The sequence below is a fragment of the Trachypithecus francoisi genome, unplaced genomic scaffold (genome assembly GCF_009764315.1).
Source record: "Trachypithecus francoisi isolate TF-2019V2 unplaced genomic scaffold, Tfra_2.0 Lachesis_group9, whole genome shotgun sequence".
Taxonomy (NCBI): Eukaryota; Metazoa; Chordata; class Mammalia; order Primates; family Cercopithecidae; genus Trachypithecus; species Trachypithecus francoisi.
In genome coordinates, this window is record NW_022681474.1 from 19210221 (window position 1) to 19237356 (window position 27136).

Below are 27136 nucleotides of genomic sequence, written 5' to 3' on the forward strand. Positions count from 1 at the left end.
GCTTTCTAGCCCAGGAGCAGAATGAAGGAACTTGCAAATCTGAAGACAAAGGGAAATTCTGAAATGACAGCTAGCATCAGGTTTGCAGCTGATGGACAAAGGCTGAAGGAAGGATATTACTGAGGAAAAGAAATGGGACTGATATGTTTTACTACAGAAGGTGAAGATGCACACCCAGGGTGGAAAGGGTGTGGAAGAATTGGTGATCAATGCATAAAACCCAAGAAAATGTAAAGAGGACATGATTATTATTCCTTAGGAAAACAAAAGCAAACGTTGCCATAGTACACTACTTGGCTCAGTTGTGAATGGTGTTTACATAATCACGGTAATGTCAACTGAATGACAATTTAAGCAAAAGCTGTGACATACGTATTTTGGGAGACAATTGGGAAAGCACATAAACTGTGAATACCCCATGTGTGTTTGTGGTGGCAGGGGGGTAATTTTCATCTTCCAGAGTAGGATGTGGATAGATAATGTCCAAAAAATGCAAGGAGTAGTAGAACAGGAATATTATTTAGGAATAATGACATAAAACCAACCAGCAGTAGCTGCAAGAGTTATAAGTTGATAATTAAGGGATAGGGAGATGACAAGTAAGATCTGCTTTGGAATTGTGGTTGTGGCTATAACTTTCATCTTTATTTGAGCTCTAAAACTATGACTGTTCATATTCTCTTTCCTAAGGATATGTGAATCCTCTACTTGTAAAATTCCTGATAATCATTATATTCAGTATGACTTAAACTCTGAAAATAATTTCAAAGGTAAAAAAAACTGTTATTTATTTTCTGAACTCTCCAAATATTGCTCAATAAGCAACCATTATATTTATAATCGGAAAAATGGACTAAAATCAGAATTCAAGTGGATTTATATCTCATGATTACAAGTACATAAAGTATGCTTTGCCAAGAAGAGATGAGAAAATGAATCAAAATATGGTATAGTGGGAGTGGCCATTATTTTTTCTACTTCATCTTTGTTCATATATATTCAATCAATAATGGGAAAAAAGTTTCTTATAATAAACAATCTTAGTCCAAAATTTCCTGGCTCTCAAATAAAAGAAAACCCACTTGGTTTCTTATTTTCAAGATTTGAAAGACAACAGTTCAGTCCTTCAGATATTAGAACTTGGAAATAAAATTTGAAGGTTGAATGAGATCATTTTACGGCAATACAAAGTGGTCATAAGATACAAAGATATTTCATATTTTTGAAATTCACTACCCAACAGTTGACAATTAAACTGACAACAAAAGTGGCTTGTTACTAAAGGTATAATGATAGTACCGCTGATATCCATTCATTCAACAATTATTTATCTCTATTATGTACAGGCACTGGGGATTCAGTGAATCCCCAGCAGTAAATGAAACTCTGGCTTGACCTCAAGCCATATTCTCAAGCCATGGCTAGAATGCTTACATTCTAGTGGGGGAAGCAGACAATAAACTGATGAACAAATCAAAATAATGTATGGCAGCAGGTGTGAAGTGCTGTAAAACAACATGGCAGAGACGGGTCAGGCCAGGGTGGGGTCTGTAATATAAGGTACTTAGACCTTATGGATTAAAAGGCATTCGAGCAGAGACCCCAGTGAAGTGAGGGTGTGGAGCAGGCCATCTGGGGAGGGGCATTCCAGATGAGGGCAACATCCAGATGGGGAGCATCTCAGCGCATTCAGGGAACAGAATGGAGGCCAGGGGTGGCTGGATCCCAGCAAGCAGAGAGGAGTTTGAGATAAGACAGACAGGTAGAAGAGGGAGGGGCAGCAGATAAGTGGCAGCCAGGCGGGCCACAGGTGCAATTTGGGGTTTTCCTCTGAGTGAGATGAGAAGTCATTAGAGGATTTTCAAAGGGAGCAATATGATCTGATTGAGGTTTAAAACCATCAGAAGCTGCTGTGTTGAGAATGTAGGGAGATGAGAGCCGAACAAGGGGGACAGGTGGAACTTCCTAAAATAATCCAAGTGAACAGTGGTGGTGGTAGTAGTAGATACGATGAGAAGTAGTTCAATTGTGGATATTTTTAAAGATACACCCAATGGGACTTGCTTATAGGTGCCATATAGGGTGTGAGAGGAAGGATTCCAAAATAGACATCGAGATTTTTGACCTGAGCAACCATAAGTCTGGAATTATTTACTGAGATAACAAATACTGCAGAAGGGGTAAGTTGGGTGGAGAAATTTACTAATATTAATCCAATCTACCTATCTACACACACACAGTACTTCACAGTTAACAATCTATTTGTTATTCACACTCAGGGATCTCATGCGCTTTCTTTTACTGCAGGAAGCAGAGAGTGCTGAGGGCACATCTGAAACCACTGGAGTTTGCGACATGGAGGCCACGTAGCAGTGCTTTCCCACCAAGAGGCCCTCTGCACCCCTGGAAAGAGCAGTGATTATGCAGGACCACCCATCTGCTCAGAACTTTCGTGGTGGTTTGTGCCGTGACTCTGGTCCCATTCAGCTATGTGCCGCTGTAGGCTTAGCTTCCCACAGCCTCCCCAGTTTTGCTATTTGTCATGATCATTCACTCTTAAAATGTATTCCATGACCCTGATGCACAGAGTGATAGCTGATAGTCTCTTAAAACAACTTTTACAATTATTTTGACAGGTTACTGTGATTTTGTTCTCTCAACAATACTTAGAATTTGAGTTATAGTTGCATAGATGGCAATTTTCCTGACCTAGCTTTTTGACTATGATTCATGGGTCAGTAAACTCTTTCAACGATGGAATATAACATCTCAGGCTGCAGGGAACACTTACTATCACGTGCTCATTGTCGCAGGACGGATGCATGGCCAGCCTCAGGTTGTTAAACGTTAGGGTGATCCGCCTTCCCTCCGGCGCGGTGATTCTCCACTCGCAGATCCGGCCGTGAGGATTTGGGTTCGGGTAGTTGGGAGAAGTAAATGTTCCAGTAGAGCCCTGAAGATCCCCACCACACTCTGATGTGGGGGAAAAAAGCCAAGATCAAATCAAAATGTCTTTCATCAGGAAAGCTCTCAAAATTCAGGTATTTAAAAATTAGCCTTCTAGACAAAATTATTCTCCGTATTTATTTATGTGCATAAGGATTTTAGTGAACATATACATTCACTTTTTTATCTCTATTAATATTTAACTCTGCCTTCCATGGATGATAGTCCACAGGCAGCAATTTAATTATCATCATGGCCCAAGAAATGAGAGATCAGTGAATGTAATGAATTTAAGAATCAGGAAAATCAGGCCAGGCACGGTGGCTCACACTTGTAGCACTTTGGGAGGCTGAGGCAGGCAGATCACAAGGCCAGGAGTTCAAGACCAGCCTGACCAACATGGTGAAACCCCATCTCTACTAAAAATACAAAAATTAGCCGGGCATTGTGGCGTGTGCCTGTAATCTCAGCTACTCAGGAGTCTGAGGCAGGAGAATTGCTTGAACCTGGGAGGCAGAGGTTGCAGTGAGCTGATATCATGCACTCCAGCCTGGACAACAGAGCAAGACTCTGTCTCAAAAAAAAAAAAAAAAATCAAGAAAATTGGCCAGGAGTGGTGGCTTACACCTGTAACCCCAGCACTTTGGGAGGTCAAGGCAAGACCTCATGTTTCCAAAAAAAAAAAAAAAGAGGAAAATCAGAAAGTTAATGTTAAGTACCCAGTTTTTCTGAACAAGATGTTTATTTCATCTGAGTTTGTTGGGTTTGCAGTAAGACAAATTCTGAGTAACTACAGGACTCTCTTAAGGCGGGCATTACAGTATAACTCTCATCCTCTTATTATAACTCTCGTGATACTAGTTATTTTCCCTTATAGCATTGATCACAGCTGTAATTTTTCATTTATCACTGTGACTTTTTGATTGAGGTCCAAGAAAATAGGGGTCATGTTTTGTTTTGTTTTTCAAATATTGTAACACCAGTGCCTAGCATAGTGTCTGTCCAATGCAGGTGCTCAATGTTGTGTTGAATGAATCAATGCACTCACCTTCCACACTGGATTCAAATCGCAGTCTGAATCCTGAGGCAGTCAGAGAGCCGTCTGTGACAAACCTGACCACAGCAGTATTGCTAGAAGTATCTACGTTGTCAGGAATAGTGTTTCCACAGTATCTGCCCAAGATGTTTCCTGTGAGAGGCAAATAATTAAATATACATGTCCAGGTGATTGATTTCTTTTAACCTCTATTCGAGATGTCCTGTGTATACAAAGAAAATAATAAAAAACAAGACCCTGCCTATGAAGAAACATTAATCTCTGTCAAGACAACAGGAAAACATGAATAAAAATGAACATATTCAAATATATGAAGAAGTGAAAAAAATGCAACCAATTAGAGGAAGGATATCTCAGCACCATGTGGAAGCCTTGCTCATTTGGTTGAAAAAATGATCTGAGACAACAGAGTGACAAATATCTGCCTTATGCCACCACTACGAGACATGCATGGCCCCTTCCCCTTCTCAAGCTATAGAACACCCCTCAAATAATCGCATCATGTGGCAATGGGATGTCTCAGCAGCAAGAGGTGCCTTCCCAATACCGTTGCTCTCCTCAAGTGGCCTCTAGGGTGGGCTATATGACACCCGGGCTCTGGGCATCCGTTGTTAATGGTAGAATTGAGGGACAGAATCGCCAGTACTGCCCAAAACTCATTAGTCTGTACTTCTCTGCAGAGTATAGACATGCTTTTGCCTTTCTTGGAAGTGAAGAAACTTCAGAGGCTAAATAAGTACATGTGAAAATAAACACCCAAAAGAGAGCAGATACATTTCACTAACCAGAGGTATGATTGTCCCAGATCTCCACGAAGTCTTTTTCACAGCCAGAGGAATTCTGAAGGTTAAAATCTTCAAAAGAGATGGTGAGATAGTGTCCGGAGAGCCCCTGGAGATGCCACTCACAGAATAAGTTGTCTCTATATGGAAGTGTTGGATGTCCAATGCTTTCAACAACACCGCTTTGCCCTGTTACTCTTCCCCCACACTGAGCTGCAAAATAAACAAACAAACAAATAAATAAATAAGCAAGCAAGAAAGATTGATTCTATTACAAATTTTGTTTTCTTCATTTCACCAGCACATTTGAAAACTTTTAGGTGCCAAGTGACTCTGAATTGAAGTTTTTAAAATTCTGAAAATGGTTAGTGCTTTCCTCATTATTTGAATTCTACCATTGATGTAAACAGAAATGATACCACAAGTCTAATTCAATAATGGGAAACAGAAGATGACGACTAAATGGAATATTCTGTAATGTCACATTAATTATTTTGGGACACTATGTAAGAGCTATTAGTTGCAATTAAGTTTCATCTCAAGACCAACTGATAGGCTGATCTGGCCTGCCTAGTACCCTGTGTTGATCCTAAAGACTGAACCCATGCTCAGCTGGAAGGGGTACTGTGGAGATGCCTGCCATTTCTAGTTTTACTCTCAACTAAACAGTTCACTACAGTAACTGATATCTCAGGGCCTTGAAAATTACTCTTCAATTATGTCTTACTAGCTGGGTGTGATAGCTAATTGAATTATATGCAGCTTGACTCAGGATATAACATGATCTATGGTGTAGTTAAACATTGTTACCACTAGTCTTTCTGAACTTTCACTGTATTAAATATTTGTTTGGTTTGTGTCTAGACCTATTAGATATCAAATTATGTGCTATTGTGACCATATTATAGTGAACCTTAGTGAATCTTCAACAAGCAAAGTTACCGCTCATTTTTTAAATAAGGAAATCAAAATGTGGAATAGGCATATTTGCTTTCTTTTTTTTTTCTTTTCTTTTTTTTCTTTTTTTTTTTTTTTTTCGAGACAGTCTCTCTCTCTGTCACCCAGCCTAGAGTGCAGTGGTGCCATCTCGGCTCACTGCAACCTCCACCTCCCGGGTTCAAGCAATTCTCTCCTCAGCCTCCTGAGTAGTAGGAATTACAGGCGCCCACCACCATGCCTAGCTAATTTTTGTATTTTTAGTAGAGACGGGGTTTCACCATCTTGGTCAAGCTGGTCTTGAACTCCTGACCTCGTGATCCACCTGCCTTGGCCTCCCAAAGTGCTGGGATTACAGGCATGAGCCACCATGCCCCACTGTCATGTTTGCTTTTTATCCAGTGACTGATTTGATACTAGAGACTCAGAGAAAAAAAAAGCTTAATTATTTTATATATGATGAGGAATTCAAAGACGCTGTTCTAAATATAGTTATCTGGTTCTTAAATAGTTTTATTACTTAAAGTAATAAACATACTGCAGTTCTTCCTCTTCCTTGGGGGATACATTCCAAGACCCCCAGTGAGTGCCTAAAACCTTGGATAGTACCAAACCCTATACAGACATATAGACTATTTTTTCTCTATTTATGTACCTATGATAAAGTTTGCTGTATAAATTAGACATAATAAGAGATTAACAACAATAATAATAAAATGGAAGAATCATAACAGTATACTGTAAGAAAAGTTATGTAAATGTGGTCTCTCAAAATATCTTGGTGTACTGTACTCACCTATTTTGGGGCCTCTGTTTACCAAGGGCATTTAAACCATGGATAAGAGAGAACTACTGTATTTCATAGTAAGCTGAAGAAACAGGAGTTTAACTACATATATTTCTTCACAAATAAGTTAGAGAAAATATAAAATATTCAAGTTTACTAAGATTATGTTTTAAAATGAAAATTAAAAGAGAAATTAAAGTTGACTAATGACTGTGATTTCAAACATTTACACACCTTACTTATTTCTAGCATTAAAATATTTTTTAAATTAGGCAAATAGAAAGACTTATTTTAAAAAAGTCATGGTTTTAAAAAAAGTTTTAACATATTCATTCTATAATAACTCTTTTATTTAATATAAAAATGTTTCCCAGGGTTTTTATAATTTTGTATCTTACAGTTAAGTCTTTACTCCATCTTGAACTAATTTTTGTATATGGTATATGGAAGGGGTCCAGTTTCAATCTTCTGCATACTGCTGGCCAATTCTCCCAGCATCATTTATTGAATAGGGATCTTTTCCCCACTGCTTGCTTTTGTCAGCTTTGTTGAAGATCAGATGCCTGTAGCTGTGAGACCCTATTTCTGAGCTCTCTATTCCGTTCTATTGGTCTATGTGTCTATTTTTGTACCAGTACCATGCTGTTTTGGTTACTGTAGTCCTGTAGTATAGTTTCAAGTCAGGTATTGTGATGCCTCTAGCTTTGTTCTTTTTGTTTAGGATTGCCTTGGTTATTTGGGTTCTTTTTGGGGTCCATATGAGTTTTAAAATTGTTTTTTCTAGTTCTGTAAAGAATGTCATAATAGTTTGATAGGAATCGCATTGAATCTGTAAATTTTGGGGAGGAGTATGGCCATTTTAATAATATTGATTCTTCCTATCCATGAGCATGGGATGTTTTTTTCATTTGATAGGGTGGAGGATGGGAGAAGGGAGAGGAGCAGAAAAAATAACTATTAGGTTATAGGCTTAGTACTTGGCTGATGAAATAATCTCTACAACGAACCTCCAAGCACGAATTTAACTATATAACAAACCTGCACATGTACCTCTGAACCTAAAACAAAAGTTTCAAAAAAATTATTACCTATGGAATACTTGGCCTTGAATCCCACATGTGTGGGGCTGTTGTCAGATCGAAATCTCAAATACATAACCTCTCCTGAGGACCACTGACTGCTGGGCAAAGACGTCCCACAAAATTTGGAAAGTATTGGTGCATCTGAATCCACTCCATCCCGCAACTCAAGGTAGTTGGAAGTACAGCTGAAGTGGAAACAAAATTCTGTTAAATTTACATGGTCAAATGCCTTATTTTGATAATGACAATCTCACTTACTTTCTTTGAAGATACTATTAAATCATCGTTTCCTAGCATAAAAGACTATGATAGAATCAGCATAAGCCACGCCACTTTAAAATGCTGTATGATATTTTCCTAATAACACATTCTTTTATTAGTAGGTCAAAAGACAGGTTTTACATGTTCTACATTCAAGAATATTCACTTCCCTTCCATATTCTGTATTGGTTTTACAAATATAAATGTTGTTTTCAAATTAGTCCCTATGAATTTCAAAAAACAACAAGTATTTTGCTCCACACAAGGATTTGATACATTTCACATGACAAAGATAAATTCTCTAACAGCTCTGTAACTGGGACTAATGGAGCGTCCCAACTGGAATTTTCTGTGTCCATAAACGTAGATAAGCATGTATCTAGCGTTTCTTCAGGAAGTCACATGAGCCAATTAATGCTCCATGAGTGGAAGAGTAGTATTAGACGCAGTGCCAGAAATAGCAACACAAGCTCTTATATCCAAGTTTTGTACCACAGCTGCATTCATGCAAATGTACACATGCTTTTGTTCAAGGAAAGATAAAAATGTGTTTTTTTTTTTTTTTACAATCTATGTAGTTTTTCTTTCTCTTTAACATAGTAAGACTTACTCTCTGGTTTGTAATCCTTTCAGAACTCTTATTAAATAAAGACTGAGAAATTATACTGTGCATGCTTTAGTACTGTTCTGACACTGGTGACTCCTGGTGACACACCACACAAATTCCCATTTGTTAAACAGATGTTTTATCATTTGTGACACCGAATATGAGGCTAGGCAAATAAATATTCATCTATCAGAAACACGATATATTTCCTGTGGGAGGAAGAATGGATAACATCAATCTCAAGTAGCCACCCTCAGTGTCCCTTGCAGGAAGTGTCTAAGGTCACAAGGGACAGTATCCATGTACATAACCTGCTCAGCTGATGGGAGAGTGACTGGCCGACTGTGTTTTCAGGCCTGAGTCATTAAGCATTTCCCTTTGCCCCTAGATTTCCTTGCAGTATGCTACTGAAAGAAATGGACTATTTTGAGACATGACAGTTAAAAAATACTAACTTTGGGTAGGAAAAAAGATGAAAATGGAAGTGACATACTTGGGTGTTACTTCAATATCGAATTGATCTTCAAATTGCAGCTGTATGCGTGTTTCCGGTGGAGCCGCTAAGATCCAAATGCAATCAGCGTGCGGGGGATAATTATCAGGGTGGTTGGGGGAGGTCACATACCCAGCAGAATCAGCATCATGGATGTAGACACTGCCCCCACAGGCTGTCAGCAAACACAGTTAAATCAGTCTACGATCTGGTGAAGGGGATTCAATCAATGGCCACAAATCATCTTTTAAAGTCAACTTCTCTGTATTTTGTCTCTATTTCCCTTCATCTATTATGATCCTCATTTTCTTTTCCAGCAAACAAATTCTCAATATGCTATCGAGGGAGCTACCAGGTGTGACACTTTTTAATTTGCCAGACCGTCTATTCTCATTGGAAATTTCATTCTTTCTTAAAGCCAACCAAATGATTATGGCACATGGTGCACGGGGCAGAACATCACAGAAGCATGAATAAATATCCACCACTTCGATAAGCATGTAAGTATGCTAGCAGTTACAGCCTCCCCCTGAGCATTCAGTACAGAAGAATGATGCAGAGCTATGATCTTGGTATATTTAAAAGACTAAGCAGATATATCTTTGCACAATCTGGGAGCATTCATTCATTACGTTTCTTCAGGATTTAGATGCATTTGAGAAACAAGATCAATGGCATGAGACAATTTATTAGCCATGTTATGCCAGAGGATAAAGGAGCTTTTTAATATTACTGTTCTAAAAAACCAAAGCATTATCACAAAATATTTTTTTATTATCAATAAATATTCTTTGGCATTTTCAACAAACAAACCAGATAGGAATAAAAGTACTTACAATGCCAATGAAACTAACCTGTCCAATCACTTAGCCGTATACATACTTGATCTGCTCAACTCTAGCAATATTTATGTCCACTGTCACTCATCCACTTATAGTCACATCCTGAATTCTGTCAATATGTCTAACTCCCCCATCTCTGAAACTCTAAATTGCAAATCCCTTTGATGACCTCCAACTCCCTTGCTTCATGTCTTTCCTTCAGACTTCCCTTGCAAAATACCAACTCCGTAGTTGTGTTCGATTCAAGCCATTCATTCATGGAAATTGATGCCCCTGCAAATATATGTTCTTCCATCTCAATACCGCCAAGCAATTCACCCATTTCTTTTCATATAAACTATGACAGCCATTTGGAACTTTATTCCCTAAACCCTTGACTTTCCCCATGTCCTCTTGGTTCTCAGCACACTACATTAGGTTCCATTTTACAAAGAAAGTGAAACAATTACATGATAATCCCTTCCATTTGTTATCCTTCATTTGTTACTATCCTTAATAAATTCATCCACATCTTTACGCTCTATTTTACCCTCTGTATATTATCTTCCTGTATCTCTGGATCAAGTTCCCATCCTATTTTCTCCTCTGGGATCTTGCCCTATTTAATCTCTCTCTCTCTCTGTCCATCTCTCTCTCTCTCTTTTCACCCTTCTTTCTTCAATTCTATGAAAGCACTCATGTTCTCCCAAGTCACCTCACAGTTATATGCCCAAATAACTTTTTAAATTCTTATTTTATATCCACAGCTTTTAACATGATCACATTGTCCTTCTTTACATCTTTGTCCCTTGACTTCTGTGACACCAAGCTCTTCTCCTCCTTTTACTCCTCGCATCATTCTTCCTCTGGTTCTTGGGCGCCTCTCTCCAGGGCTTCCCTGACATTGCTGAAGGCCCTCAGGAATCCTCCTGTAGGCCTTTCATTTCACTCTAAATAATTCCCCAATTGCTGTTATACATCCTGATGACTTCAACTATAAGCAGTCTCTTAACAATTCCCATATTTACAGATTCAGTCTAGGCCTCTGTTCTGCCCTACAGACTCCTGTTCCGACCACTTAGTGGGCATCTCCAGTGGAGGTAATTCAGAGGTTTCAAACTGAACATGTCTCAAATGAGCACTCTCATTTGCTCATCTTCCAGAGTTCCATACCAGAGTCTGCTGACGACAGCGGCAGCCCCTCTTCCTACGGACACTCCGTATCCACCTTACTGCCTTATTTTTCTCCTTGATACCTTTCACCATATGACATATTACATATTTTACTTATTTATTGTCTGAGTCTTAACACTAGAATTAGGCTCCATGAGGACATGGATTTTGTTTGTTTACTGCTATATCCCTGGGACCTAATACAGTATCTGTCCCATGGAAAGTTCTTAATAAATGTCTGTGGGATGAATGGATCCACTCAGCCAAAATCCCAACAACTGCTTCTAAGGCTTCTCCCATCCCTTCCCTCCTGCCTCACATCCAGCTGACCTCCAAATTCATTCCATCCCATACTGATAATTCTTTGATATGCCCTCTCTCCTACTTTCTTACTGGCATTGCCTTAGTGCAGGGAGTAATATTTTTTCCTAAGTTACGCTTTCATCTGGTCTCTCTCTCTTTAGTCTTCCCTGCCTCCAATGTTTTCAGTGTTGCAGCCACATTAGTGTTTTTAATCTGATCACACTGTTCAGGCTTTGGTGTAAAATCTTCCAATGCCTCCCACTACCTTTTGGTGAACACGTAACTAACTTATGGTGGCATCCATGGCCCTGAGCACAGTGATTCCTGCCTGCTTCATCACTATTATGTTTACCTCTTTTGGACTCTATTTTAAAGCAGTGGTGAATTCTTTCAAATTATTGAATATGACTTGTAACATTGAGACTTTCTATGCACTCACATCTGTTTATCACTGATTGGCAAATCTCTTCATCTACTTCCTCTGGAGCCCTCTCTGATGTCCTGAGCTGAAGTAGGTGTTTCTGTTCCATACATTCCTCTTTCTAGCACTGATTATACCATATACCATGTGTTTTTTGTTGTTTTTTTTTTTTTTTTTTTTTTTTGAGACAAGGTCTTGCTCTGTCACCCAGGGTGTGCAATGGTATGATCATGGCTCACTGCAGCCTCAACTTCCTGGGCTCAAGGGATCCTCCCAACTCAGCTTACTGAGTAGCTGAAACCACAGAAGTGCACCACCATGTTCAGCTACTTTGAAAACTTTTTTGGTAGAGACAAGGTCTTCCTATGTTGCACAGGTTGGTCTAAAACTCCTAAACTCAAGTGATCTTCCTGCCTTGGAAAGTGCTGGGATTACAGGCACGAACCACCATGCCCAGCCCTACATTGTTCTAATTGCACTCTTGCTTGTCTGTCCCCTCTACCACACTGTGAACTCCTTGGCAGAACTTGGTGGTTTGCATGATGTGAAACACCTTGTAAATGTTTGATTAATTAATCAATAGGCCTATTAATCAGGTGAGAATAAAAGGCATCTACCACAGGGTCCTAGAAATCTCAATCAACCATAGCAAAAGAGTGTCTCTGGAGAAAAATGGTACAAAACTAGGTGATTCAATATCGAAAGATGTTCACAAAAGAACCTAGGTTAAAGGCTGAGAAATGGCAGTGGCATGGAAGTAGATATAGTGGGAAGATAGCCAGATAGATGTGGGAAGTAGGAGGATGGCTATAGTTATGGAACATGGTTGAGTTGGTTAAGTAGAGAGAACTAAGAGTGATGCTGTTGTTTCAGGTTGCCAACAAGAGGTTGTGAAATTCAGACTTTTAAGTCTGATGTTAACAGCAGTCATAATAAGCTTTAAGAAAGACAGGGAGGAAGTAATGGCCATAACAATACTTGCATGAACAGTGAATCCACAAAGGAACAGAAGAGATGCAATGTCAAATACACCCTTAGTGTATCACTTAGTGTATCTGAATTACCACTAAATGTTGACTTTAAAAATATAAATCAAGACTGAGTCTATTGGTTGGGGACGGTGGCTCACTCCAGTAATCTTAGCACTTTGGAGGCCAAGGTAAGAGGCTCACCTGAGCTCAGGAGTTCAAGACCAGCCTAGGCAACATGGTGAAATCCCATCTTTACCAAAAATGCAAAAATTAGCTGGGTGTGATGATACATACCTGTAATCCCAGCTTCTAGGGAGGCTGAGTAAGGGCAATCACTTGAGCCTGGGAGGCGGAGGTTGCAGTGAGCTGAGATCCCACCACTGCACTCTAGCCTGGGTGACAGAGCAAGACCTGTCTCAAGAAAGAAAAAAAGACTGAGTCTGTCATAAATAAAAATAGAAAAGTAGAGTTCTGTAGGATGGTCTGATGTCTACTCACTAGACTCAAGACACTGCTACTCTCGAAATGCTTTGGTACCAGGTGAAAACCTTCCCATTTGTGACTCAACTGCAGAGCTCAGCATGGAGAGAGAGAGGGATGAGAAAGTCCCAGCCTAGAAACCCATAGTGCAGGTGCCCAGAGAGTTGCATTAAAGCTCCCTCCTTGTGCCAGAGCTCTGTGCACTAGGAAGTGACCAAAGCCCCTTCCCTGGTGTTTTGGACCTTACTCCAGCTATTTTATTATTTCTGTGTGTCATTTCGTAAACACTCTTACTCATTTATTTTACCAAAATGAAGAAATGATATTGACTTTAAATCTCATACAATGTGCAATAAAACATATGATTTCATTGAGATATATATTTTTTTTTAGGAACCTGGGATACAAGTCGTAGGATCATTTTGAAATCTGTATTATCTAACTTCTGGTGGGACAAAAGCAAAAATTTATCATATTTTATTTATTTATTTATTTTTCAATTAAACAGTACTAAAAAGTAAATGTCACCAAAGTCAAATCATTACAGTAGAATTAAATGCAATTATAATCAAGTGTAATTAAGTACAAGCAATTAAGGATCTCATGTAATGTGTAATTAAATCAGTAATAGAATCAAAAGATTATGTGTTCTTTAAAACAGCACACAAATTATTAGAAAATAAGGCAAATGTAATTCTTACAATGTTTCTATAACTAAAATTAACTTACAGTTAGACATCTTATAATGGAAAGGTCTAAGGAATTTCAGGGATCAAGAAGAATAGTTTATCTTATACTCATGGAAAATTTCACTTTGATCACTAATTAGATATGTGGCCTCGGAAAAGTCCAAGCCTCATTTTACTTATTTTTAAAATGGAAACAATGATACTTTACTTGAAAAGTCACAATGAGATATTGAATGTATCAAACATAATAAGTACTTAAGAGTAGGCATTCTTATTAATTCTATTACTGTTAGTTCAAAAAAGAAAACTTTATATGTTTTTTCTCAAATCTATTTAATCAAAGATGACCAAGCAATTGCAGGAAAAGTAGATATAATTCTCAGTAAAAATATTTACCTAAACTCTTTGCCTCATATTTGATCTTAAATCCTTGCCCTTCATTACTATAATCAGAAATTAACTGAACAAACATTTGATTATCTGAGGTGAACAGAGTCGGTGAAGCATGGCTGCCACAAAAATGACCAATCCCTCCACAGGCTCCAAAGAGTAGAGAATATCAGGACCATTCCTTAGCAAGAAAGACAAATTAAAATCACATCAACTCCTTTACATTGCAAAAGAAGGGGTACGTAATTCTTACCCATTTATGTCCAGGAGAGAAAAATTATCACTTTGTTTTCTGAGTAAAGTCTATGGAAAACGTAATTAGAAAAGGTAGCAAGCAAGATCTACCACGAAGTAATCACCCTGGTGGCCAGAAGAATCTCCATTTGGAATTTGGAAAGGCTGTTCAAAATGAACAGCAATGGTCAGGCCACTTTGGACCAGGACGTGCCAAGAACAGTTGAGGTTGGATGGATAGGTCTCCGGATACTTGGGGGATGTGATGATCCCTTGTCTGCATGCAAATATTTACTGCAGCCTTCCCACAAAGAAACAAAGGTAGGTTACTTAAATAGCATTGGTAACTGGATTTTTATGCTTTCTTAGTTTTCTTGGGGGAGTTTCAAAGTATAGACAATAAAAATGCTTGAAAATAAAGCCAGAGTGTAGGAAATGATTATTATAACAAGCATGTATTGAGCACATGCTATTGGCTACTCAGTTTGTGGTGGTCATTGAGATCTGGGATATAGAGGTAAGCAATCGAGACAAATTACCTGCTTTCATAAAGACATACAATAAACAAATACATAATATGTGAGATGGTGATAAATTCTATAAAGAAAAATGGATGAGAGGAGGGAGAAGGGTACTTTATTGTTAGAGTTAAGTTATAAAAGCCACGTCACTGGAGTAACATCTTAGCAGAGACATGAATGAAATGAAGGATCAAGCCAGATGGTTATGGGGCAGAAAACATTCCAGTTCAGAAAACAGTTAGTGTAAAGGTATCATGTGTTAGAGGTACATGATGGAAGTCAGAAGGGATGAGGCAGAATGAGAGATTCCAAAGGTAGCATGGCTAGGTCATGCAGGAAACTGAAAAGACTTACTCTGAGTAAGAAGAGGAAGACACTGAAGGGTTTTGGGCATCAGAATGGCATGATCTCACTTAAGTTTGAAAATATCACTCTCTGTGCAGTCCTTAGACTGTAAGGGTTGGAGGGCAGGGAAGGGCAGGAGCAGAGTGTCCAATAAGGAGGGGACTGCCTGAGGCCAAGGAGAGATGATAAATGTGTGAGCTAGGGTGGTAGCAACAGAAATGCAGAGACGTGGTTGGAATCTAGATACATTGTTAAGGTAGAACCAGTGTGATTTGATTGTTAAGTGTGAGACAAACAGAAAAGTTAAAATAACATAAAGATTTTTGACTTAAATAATGAGAAAAATGGACTTTCCATTTGCTAAGATTGTGAAGAGTGTAGAATTGGGGGGGTGGCGTGGAAAAGCGTGGGAATAAAGTGTTCAGGTTTCAAAGGTGAAATTTTTTTCTTATCTATCTATCTATCTAATTGGGGTACAAGTGGTTTTTGGTTACATGGATGAATTGCATACTGGTGAAGTCTGAGATTTTAGTGCACTGGTTCCCTGACTAGTATACATTACACCGAATACATAGTTTGTTATCCCTCATACCCCACCCATCCTCCCCACTTCTGAGTCTCCAAAGTCCATTATACCATTCACAGGTTAAATTCGAAATATATTCTAGACCAAGAGTTGCCAACTATGTATATATACATAGATAGACACACATATTTATATATATTATATACATATATAAACACACATATACACACACACATAAATCAATTACAATGGTTCTACACTCACTACATACCTACATATGCATACATGTATGTATGTATAATGAATTGCAATACATATTAATATATACATGAGAATCAGAGGGCAGGAGATGAAGGAAGAGGATGAAAGGAGCAGGCATTAATTCTCCAGTTGTCACGGGCTAGAAGCTTATTGGCAAGGAAGGGTAGACAGCTCACACAGCTAGTTAAATTGTAGAGGTGAAAATGTATCTTAGGTCTAATTCCAAAGCCCATGCTCTTAAGCCACTATGCAGCCTGCCTCCCTTGAGCGTGAGGAACACAATTTATCTTCAGTTGCTCCCTACTTTATAAAAGGTATATATAAGCAAGGAGAAAATACTAGATTAATTTTTAATGTTAGATTGAGAATCTACTTTGAAATTATTTTTTCGATTAAAAACATGAGAGTCTTTCATTCTTCCATGGACTACTTTATTACCTTTCATTTAGTTTGGATTTAAGGCTATTACTGGACTTCACATGTCAAGTTTGAAAAGTCTCAATCATACTGTGCATGATGGCATCCCATATATGGTGCCTGCTTTTGACTCATCAAATTCATATTTCAAGAGCAACAAACTCTTCCTGCCAACCCTCAAATGGATGACTTCAACCAAATAATTTATGAGGATAAATGATGACGTTTTGATCCTTCGATGAGTTATGGATGTGGGCTGTACTCTATCTAGTTCCAGCCCTCAGCTAGGCTGAAAAATTGCTCTAAAGCTCTCTCTCATGCATTCCCTGCACACACCTCCTTTGGAGTGAAGATGCCCCACCCAGAGACCTGAAGGCAGCACACTTTTGTACGACTTGGCCCCAGTGCTTTGAATCAGGACTCGGCATTGACGTAAGGGGGGCCAGCCATCCAGAGCCTGGGCAGAGACCCATGTCCTCTGACTTGTTTTGTGTCCTGGTGCCCAAAAAAATTATATTAGGAAGAGAGAAAGAGAGGAAAAGAGAGGAGATGAGATAACATGGGATTAAAAAAATATTTGAACTCATTACTCTTGTGAAAGGATGCATTGAAGCCTGCCCTGGTTACACTGGAGTCCGAGGTGAAGCGGATGAACATGTGCTCTCCAGTAGACCGGATGGGCCCAGGGATCTCTCTGCCACAGAGAACTGCTAGCTGCTGGGCCAAGTTATTGTCTCCTACATTGAAAGAAAGGCAACAACATGAAAATACAGTCTTGAGAACCTACTCTACAATCGTTTGCAGCTTAGCCAAAGCAGCTCACACATTTTTCTCAGAACATCAGGATTCATAGGAGATAATGGGATTCTCAAAAAGAAGGACCCCTCAGGGGTGATATCATTCTGGCTCCAGCTTGCAGTGGTGCTTCCTGCCCTTCTCTTTACCCCCACCCCACCTCCTTTTTTTTTTTTTTTTTTTGAGATGAAGTCTTCTTCTGTTGCCCAGGCTGGAGTGCAGGGGCACAATCTCGGCTTAATGCAACCTCTGCCTCCCGGGTTCAAGCGATTCTCCTGCCTCAGCCTCCTGAGTAGCTGGTTTTTTGGTTTTTGTTTTTTTTTTTTGAGATGGAGTCTCGCTCTGTCACCCAGGCTGGAGTGCAGTGGCTGGATCTCAGCTCACTGTAAGCTCCGCCTCCCGGGTTCACACTATTCTCCTACCTCAGCCTCCCGAGTAGCTGGGATTACAGGCGCCCGCCACCTCGCCCGGCTAGTTTTTTTTTTTTTTATTTTTTAGTAGAGACGGGGTTTCACCGTGTTAGCCAGGATGGTCTCGATCTCCTGACCTCGTGATCCACCTGTCTCGGCCTCCCAAAGTGCTGGGATTACAGAGAGTAGCTGGTTTTATAGGGGCACACCACCACTTCTGGCTAATTATTGTACTTTTAGGAGAGGTGGGGGTGTTACCATATTGGCCAGGCTGGTCTCCAACTCCTCATCTCAAGTGATCCGCCCTCCTTAGCCTCCCAAAGTGCTGGGTTCTTTACCTTTTTGATAAAGACTTCTTCGACAGTTTCCACCGTCTTTCTAAAAACTGGCTGCCAGTTCTCCCTGTCACTAAAACTTGAAATCAGAGTATCTGGGATTGGAAAGTGATGGAGGTGCAGTGATGATATCTGTGTTGATTAGAGACTCTTACCTCAGTTATTCTGATTGCTGAAGGTCAAGTAGGTAAACAAAAAAAAAGTTGGTTTTTTGACCTCAGATCCTACACAAATGTTACAATATCATTCACCAAAAGGTATGCAATTTTATATGCCCTTTCTTCAGCGCCAGTGGGTTTTTTTAAACAAAACTTTTCATTTGTGTTTGTTCATTGCTTTTGTTTGTTTTGTTATAAAAACAACCACACACTTGTGTGGAGGGTGAGAGAAGAGTTCCAGCAAGTGTGCCCCACCCCCATAGAGACACAAAGGACAGCAGGGGCACCTCATGTCTCCTTTCATCTTGATTATCTTGGATATAAGCTTTGATCAAAGCCCCTGTGCCAGCTGAAACCAAAATGGACAAAGGGGATTATAGCAGACTTGGATTCCTTGGCTGGGAAAACATGTTGTTTTTCTTTTTTTTTTTTGTCCTAAGGCAGACAATTAATAAATTTCAAGTTTATAAAAAACAAAAATAGAATATGAGACATGAGCAAATATGCCCTTTTATACAACCAGCAACATGGATTCTTCATGGCACTGACCACAACTTGAAACTCACTCATTATTAACTACTTTAGAAAATAAGTTATTTTCTATTCTTGTGATTACAAATGTAATGGCAGAGTTATAAATACAAAATGCTCGAAATGGCACTCTTTGGAGGGTTTCTGATCTCTGGAAACTTTTGCGTTCTTTACAGTTCAACAGTGTATCTCTTAAACTTCCTTTGCATTTATAGTAAGTGCACTTCATCATGCTATTTTGCTATACATTTCACCCAATATTATTTTTTGTTGACTTATTCTCTGATCACCTGTACTACAAAATTTTGAAGTTTATTATATGTCATTAGTTCACGTGTATATTTTATCACTGGATGAAACTGAGTTGAATCTACTGATTTTGATTTCTTTTCTAAAATTCACTCCAGATCATCTGGTGAAACAATGCTTATCTCAAAATAACTGCTTGTTGATTAGCCTACTCATTAGTGAGAAGATAACCCAAAAATCACAGATGGTTTGTTACTTGCCCCTCCCCCCCACCCCCCAACCCCTTCAGTCTTCATACTGAGTACTGGGGTATTTCTGGAGCCTTCAAAAACCTCAACATATAGATTGCATAAAGATTGAGCCTAATCTTTAAAGAGGAGGGCAAGTCAAAGAAAGGTAAAGGCTAGCACTAGAAGGTAACTTGGGAATTCTTTCTCTACGCCAACCTCCTCATTTTACAGATATAGAAACTGAGGCCCCAAGATTATTCAAGACTGACATTTATTGAGCAATTACTATATACCCCTTTAAGTGCTTCACATGTACTATCTGATTTTATCTTCACAGTGACACTATTAGGTAGGCATTTATTTTTATCCCCATTTTGTATATGAGGAACTGAATCTTACAGGAGACACAAGTCACTTTGCTGTATGCAAAGGCATAGAGCATAGAAGTTAACAGTGATGTTAACCTTTGCAGATTAACTTCAGATGCCCCCAAACCATGCTATTAAATGATTTATCTAAGGTCATGAAGAAAGTATGCTTAAGATCTGGAACTAGATTAAAGGATTACTGATTTTTTATACAATTTCTTTTCTATTTAAAAGTTTTTCTAGGACCAATGTAGTATCACAGAATCCAGTTTGGAGGAATCTTTGGTTTGCAGAATTGGTAGGTATGTGGAAGAAACTGGAAGAAAATGATTCATTCAAACCATGGCAACTCTATGAAATGAATGAGGAGGTGGGACAGTGACTCGGTTCTCCCAAGAATGCTGCATGACTCTCTCTGGGGTAGCCCAGGAAGGTTCACAGCCTTCATACAGCCAAAGGCCTGCGATGATGGGCCAATTGCATGAGCAGGAATAGCACATAAGTATCTTTGTCTGTGGCCAGTTGGCTTTAGATATTTGCTTCAGAATGTGACATGCTTCTGCTACTCAGAAGCAAAAGGCTGGCTGGGCAAAGAACAAATAATTGAAGTGGGATTTAAAATTTAGTCATAAAAATATATTAACAATATGAAAATGACTACAATACCCACCAACTGACTAGGCACTCAATAACTATTTCTTGAATAAATAATTAAACAAATGAGGAAGGAAGGAACCTTATTGAGCATCTATTTACATTGCCAGTGCATAAAAAAGAATCCATATGGACAGGCCGCACAACCAATTTAAAATATTTGTGTTGTTTTGGCATGTACTTTGTTTCTTTTGCTCTTTCAAGCCACCCTGTGCCTGAGCAAGGACATTGATTAAACCTCTCTCAGAAATTTCCATCTAAGTAAACTGAAATCTTAACTATTCCAAATTCATCATCTACAAAATGCTCGTACTTTTGCTAAAAGATTGCATTTATTACTTTCCTTAATCCTCAGAAAAAGCCTGTGAGGGAGGTATTTGTCTATCTCACAGATAGAAAGGGTTTGGAGCCACTTAGTGACCTGTGCAAAGTCATACAGGAAAATAGGACTGCTCCCCAGGCTCCCGGCTTCCAAGAGAAGTTAGTGATGGAGCAAAAACAACTCAATGGAATGTGATTTTAAAAGAATATCCACAATTTACTTCATTGATGCAGTTACCTACTGAAGATTTTTTTTAAAAATATTTTTTAAAGCTTCTAGTAGGTTCTGAACACTAGAATTATGTGTGCGAGGACACACATCCTTTCCATTACATGAAAAGTTTAAATTTCAGTGTCACAGGAAGGCTTAGGTGGGAAGAGAGCATTCTGGTGCTTTGATGCTTCTCTGTGCAACGTGCTGATAGCCGACTGCCGATGGGAAGATGGGGGAGAGTCATGCTTTGACATCTCATCATGTGTGTACGATTGACTTGAGTCTCTACTTAGTGTCCTGCCTCTACAGAAGGGACATAAAGCACCTCTGCCATTCCATTTGTTCTCACTCAGCAAGTGTCTAGGGATCGGGGATAAGGGAGACAAGATCTTGCACACTAGCAACCTGTGGGGCAAAGGCAAACACATTTCTTTTTGCTGAGAATGTGCACATCTAACAAATGACGCTGTAGATCTGGGAGCCACACTGAGAAATACTGATGTGGAGGATGTGGCCTTTCTGCTGTCCTCCTTCATTCCAGTCCATGCAAACTGTGAAGCCCAATTTTGCATAAGGCATACATCAGCAATATCTATGTCTCTAACTTGATGTCACATAGCAACACCATGCCTGTGTACAGAGGAAAGAATACAACAATATCACCCCTTAATTCTACCTGTTCGACCCAGATTCAGGGGACAAAGAGAAATGAATACATTACTATTTTATATTCTTATTATTATTATTTTAGAGACAGGGTCTCATTCTGCTGCCCAGGCTGGTTTTTTTTTTTGTTTGAGATGGAGACTCGCTCTGTCGCCCGGGCTGGAGTGCAGTGGCCGGATCTCAGCTCACTGCAAGCTGTGCCTCCCGGGTTTACGCTGCCTCAGCCTCCTGAGTAGCTGGGACTACAGGCGCCCGCCTAGTTTTTTGTATTTTTTTTTAGTAGAGACGGGGTTTCACCATGTTAGCCAGGATAGTCTCGATCTCCTGACCTCGTGATCCTCTCGTCTTGGCCTCCCAAAGTGCTGGGATTACAGGCTTGAGCCACCGCGCCCAGCCCCAGGCTGGTCTTGAACTCCTAGACTCAAGTGATCCTTCTGCCTTGACCTCCCAAAGTTCTGGGATTATGGTGTGAGCCACTGTGTCCAGTCACATTACAATTATAAGGATTTTTTTCACTTGGATCTTAAAGCCAGAAGTATAAAATATCAATATTTATCTCAGAGGCACCTCAATAGGAGAGGTGAACAATGTTGACATTCAGACTATTCTTTCCTTCTTAGGCCTCTAAAAAAGCCTTTTTTCCTTATAGAAATGTACTATTCCTGACATTTTGCGACAGGTAATTTAATACTTTCCTATGTCCTTCAGGAGTTGTAGCCAATTCTGGTACTGATACCTTCCTTGACCATAATATCTGTGTAATTCCAAACCAAACAGATGGAGACAGTACGCAAGTATGATGATAATGGACTAGAACTAAATACGTGTCAGGGTTGAAACTCAGCATTCTTTATAATGTTCTCACCATCTCGTATCACAAGGCTATCATAGGCACATGTTCGGTGAGATTCAATGTCCAGGGAAAGGATGTTGAGTTCCACGGTAGAGTCGGGAGCCTGGATGAGCCACGTACAGTCCATTCTATTACTGTAACTGTCAGGCCAGCCCGGGGAGAAGAGAAACACGGGTGCATCTCCTGTCCTCAGGAAGCCACCACAAGCACCTGTAGAATAGAAAGCAACATCTTTGACGCAGCCCTAATGGAAAAGATGCTAGCACTTTTTCACCTGAAAGTGACAGCCCTCTACTGAAAAGAAGCAACCAGTTGAAACCACTTCTCAGAGAAATCAATGAATATCATATTTAACCCACTGATTCGGAGAACTGCAATTTCCGTAATTGATCTTTGATGTAAAAAAAAAAAATGCATTGTGTTCTTCATTTTCACCATAATTTTGCTATATAACCCATTTAACATTGAGTGCTGACTATTCAGGCATCAATAAAGACATGTAGAGGACCCCCTGTATTACTCAGGTAGAACTGTATTCATTCCTGTGTTTCTCATGTTTCTTTATCATTTTTGCATAGCTACTTATGTAATTTATATCTAGGCAACTTTGAGGTGGCAGATGAGGGCCTTCTCAGGGTCTATTTTTGGGCATATATACAGCTGGGCTTATGTGTGTGGCCTTCTAGATTTCCAGAAACATGTCAGAGCTTTTCAAAGCCCCAGTGGGCATCTCCTTCCCCATTTTTCCCTTTCAAGTTTCCTGGTCAGTTTCTCATTAGCTGTAACTGGTGTCACTGCCCCACACGGTTGTGATGTGAAACAGCTGTTGCTGATTTTTTTCGGCAAAGACCCCAGGGACAGGGCTGTTTACACAAGAGTGAGTTCTTGGCCAGGTCCTGCGAAGACAAGACCTGAGAATGCAGTTTTCCAGGAAGTCGCTAAACTGGAATAAGGGCAGTGCTGCAGATACAGGCTGTTTTCTGGACCTCTGCTGCCCCACCACCCACGGCTATTAAAGCTGCTCATTTTCACAGCTACTGTGGTCATGAGGCTACTACAAAGCTAGGAGGAGAGAGAGATGGCAATAGGAAGAGAATGCCACAAAAATGACTCTTACTGAGATTCTGTGATTTTTCTTGAATAAATATGCCTCAGATTGTAAGGCTTTGGTCTATTTCCAGAGTTCTCAAAAAGTTGATTTTAACAATTTTTTTTTGCCATCACTTTTATGGAGGAATAGATTTCAGAGGTCTATTCTTCACCATTTCAGAAGTTTATGACTTTTATACCATAATATGTTTGCATCTTATCAAGGCCAACATGAAGTGAATATAAAACATTGTAGAACTAGGTCCTGATTTCGTTATCCTATTACTATGTAGGCTACAGATTTTTTTAAAGCAATTTCACGTGGAAAATCTGAATGCTGAATGTTATCCAGTATCTTCAAATTTCAAGGTTTTCCTCTATGTGAAATATTTCTTATCTTGAATTTATAAAATGTGGTTATAATGACTGTGGGTCATTAGTGCTGTTTGCCAGATATTTCCTTTGTCTCCACTTCCAAACACATGGTAGAACTGCATTCTGCAAACAGCTGGGAGAGGCCATTTGACCAGTTTTGGTCAATGAACTATGAGCAAAAGGCATGTGTTACTTTACACTGAGCACTTTTAAAGCGAGACATCCAAGGGCTCTTTTGCCTCTTGCCATGGTCTCAGGCAATGTCGCAGACAATGGGAGCTCCAACAGCCTGAGTTAGGAAGTGATGGATGATGAGAGGCACCCAGTTAACACAAGAGGAACATGTAGAAGAAGACCTGTTGTTTTCAGCATCTAAGAGTTTGAAATTCTTTGTTACCGCCATATGGCTGAGTTTTTCCTGACTGATACACCAACTGCTTTTCCTACTTGACACATTGAATTTCCTTCAGTTGACCCTTGTCCACAGTAAGCTCATTTTCCTTCCCTTGCTTATTTGCTACTGGTACCACTTGCTTTGCCATTTACCCATTTAATTACGATACCATTATTTAACTGACACGAGTGCTTTTTATTTCCCAATCTCTTTTATTTATTATTTATTTTTACTATTCATTGATTTAAGACAGGGTCTCACGGGAGTTCAGTGTCATAATCACTGCTCATGAGCAGTGCTGAACTTCTAGGCTCAGGCAATTCCCCTGCCTCTGCCTCCCGAGTAGCTGGGACTACAGGCATGCACCACCATGCCTACCTAACTTTTTGAATCTTTTGTAGAGATGGATTCTCCCTCTGTTGCCCAGGCAGCTCTCAAACTCCTGGGCTTCAAGCAAGCTTCCTGCCTTAGCCTCCCAAAGAGCTGGCATTACAGGTATGAGTCATTACGCCTGGTTCCCATTACTTTGAAGCTCCTGGAGAGTAGAGATTGTATCTCAGTTTCCTTTCTTAGTCTCCTCAGTGTATCCATAATAAATTCTCAATAAATATGTGTTGATTTAAATTAAATATATGTGTGTATAAGAAATGCTCATAGGACAGGCCAGACGCGGTGACTCATGCCTGTAACTCTAGCACTTTGGGAGGCCCAGGCGGGCGGATCACGAGGTCAGGAGATCGAGACCATCCTGGCTAACACGGTGAAACCCCATCTCTACTAAAAATACAAAAAACTAGCCAGGCATGGCGGCGAGCGCCTGTAGTCCCAGCTACTCTGGAGGCGGAGGCAGGAGAATGGCATGAACCCGGAAGGCAGAGCTTGCAGTGAGTTGAGATCAGGCCACTGCACTCCAGCCTGGGTGATAGAGTGAGACTCCATCTCAAAAAAAAAAAAAAAAAAAAAGAAAAAAGAAAAAAAAGAAATGCTGATAGGACAATACTCAATAAGTTGATATATTTCAAAACATTAAGGTTTTTTAGTTTTAATGAAACTTTCACAGTGTGGTATCATTACAAGATAATCACTTATACCATCTAGATAATTAGTAAACTCTAAAATTCTCTTGACCTCTTACTTTCCTTTTTCCTTTTTCTTCTTGACTAAGGAAAATAAGGTTTATGGCTCTCTTACTCACCTGTCCACTTACATCATATAATTATGGAATTTCATAATAAAATATTAGAAGAAAATTTATTGGTATAATATTTTACACAAGTAAGTAATTCCTTTTCTATCTTGAGGTTTGTAAATATGAAAGAAAGCTTAACTCAAGTTTATTTCTTTTTTTTTTTTTTTTTTTTTTTGAGACAGAGTCTCGCTCTGTCACCCAGGCTGGAGTGCAGTGGCCGGATCTCAGCTCACTGCAAGCTCCACCTCCCGGGTTTATGCCATTCTCCTGCCTCAGCCTCCCGAGTAGCTGGAACTACAGGCGCCCGCCACCACGCCCGGCTAGATTTTGTATTCTTTTTTAGTAGAGATGGGGTTTCACCATGTTAGCCAGGATGGTCTCAATCTCCTGACCTCGTGATCCGCCCGTCTCGGCCTCCCAAAGTGCTGGGATTACAGGCTTGAGCCACCGCGCCCGGCCAACTCAAGTTTATTTCTAAGAGCTCTGGATATATCCATCCAGAATTAAATGTTGCCTCTAAATTGCATTTGTCAACCTTGCTGATGGTTCTTTGCTTTTAAACAGATCAATATTTTAAGGAAGAGATTCGTATTCAATATCATGAAAGCACCTTATTAGAGAGGTAAGAACAACATTTCAGAATGAAATACTAACGGATATTAAATAAATATAAGTACAAATTATCTTCATTATTCTGCCGATATAAGAAGTTAGAAGAAAACAGGCTAATCTTTTAAGTCATAGAACACGTTCAGAGTTTGAATATTCTTCAATGAGATACCCTGATTCTGTGCTCCAATCAAGTATTCAAGGACTTAGAATATCCTCCAAGAAATATCTGATGAATTTCTTCTATGTCAATCCTCAAATCCATAAGAAACACTCAAATTCATTTAAATAAATGTCTTTTCTTTTCTTTTCTCTTCTCTTCTCTTCTTTTTGAGACGGAGTCTCACTCTGTCACCCGGGCTGGAGCACAGTGGCATGTTCTCAGATCACTACAATCTCTGCCTCCCGGTTCAAGCAATTCTCATGTCTCAGCCTCCCGAGTAGCTGAGGCTACAGATGCACTCCACCACGCCCAGCTAATTTTTGTATTTTTAGTAGAGATGGGGTTTTGCCATGTTGGCCAGGCTAGTCTTGATCTCCTGACCACAAGTGATCCGTCGACTTTGGCCTCCAAAAGTGCTGGGATTACAGGTGCAAGCCACCAGGCCCAGCCTCATTTAAATAATTTTCAAGAAAAAAAGTCTCCCCAAACAATGCTAGCTCAATATTACTTTCACTGAGGAGATTAGAAATGTAAAACAGTAAAATAAAAGTTTAAAATTTAGGCCCATTTTACTTTGAAACATGAAAATTTACAACTAGCTAAGGAGACACTGAAGCATTTCTGAAAGTACATTTGAAATAAAATGCAGAGGAAAAATAGTTACTTTTATGAGTTGATCCTTAACTCACTGATTGTGTGTGTGTGTTAATGTACATGTGTAGTATCTGCAAATCAAATTTTCAGGGATTTCTAAAGTGGTCTCTAGAAATTGTAAGTAGACGATCTTATGGATATCAAGCCCCTAATTATTATAATATAAACAACCTAATGGGAAACCTGCATTTTTTAGAAAGAAATGTATAATTTTTACAAAAGGTAGTGTTTATGAATTTAAAATAACATCTGAACATAAGGTGGAAGGGCTTTGGGGCTGCACTTCTTATTTTTTATATCTGGCCCCTGTTATGATAGGACCCTTTGAAACAGTGGCCTGCACATCTCAGTCCTAAAAAGAACTTCATTTATTAGT

The 27136-nt window shown here is 39.5% G+C and overlaps 1 protein-coding gene across 1 annotated transcript in view; it reads right to left on the minus strand.

Annotated features, from left to right (window-relative positions):
• CUBN (cubilin) overlaps nucleotides 1–27136 on the minus strand; it is a 332666-nt gene that overhangs the window by 84943 nt on the left and 220587 nt on the right. Inside the window, 11 exon segments of the mRNA XM_033208657.1 lie at nucleotides 2792–2973; nucleotides 3995–4135; nucleotides 4789–4998; nucleotides 7597–7775; nucleotides 8952–9126; nucleotides 14206–14355; nucleotides 14358–14387; nucleotides 14547–14708; nucleotides 14711–14734; nucleotides 17094–17240; nucleotides 22300–22497. Coding sequence (XP_033064548.1) covers nucleotides 2792–2973; nucleotides 3995–4135; nucleotides 4789–4998; nucleotides 7597–7775; nucleotides 8952–9126; nucleotides 14206–14355; nucleotides 14358–14387; nucleotides 14547–14708; nucleotides 14711–14734; nucleotides 17094–17240; nucleotides 22300–22497 — 1598 coding nt within the window.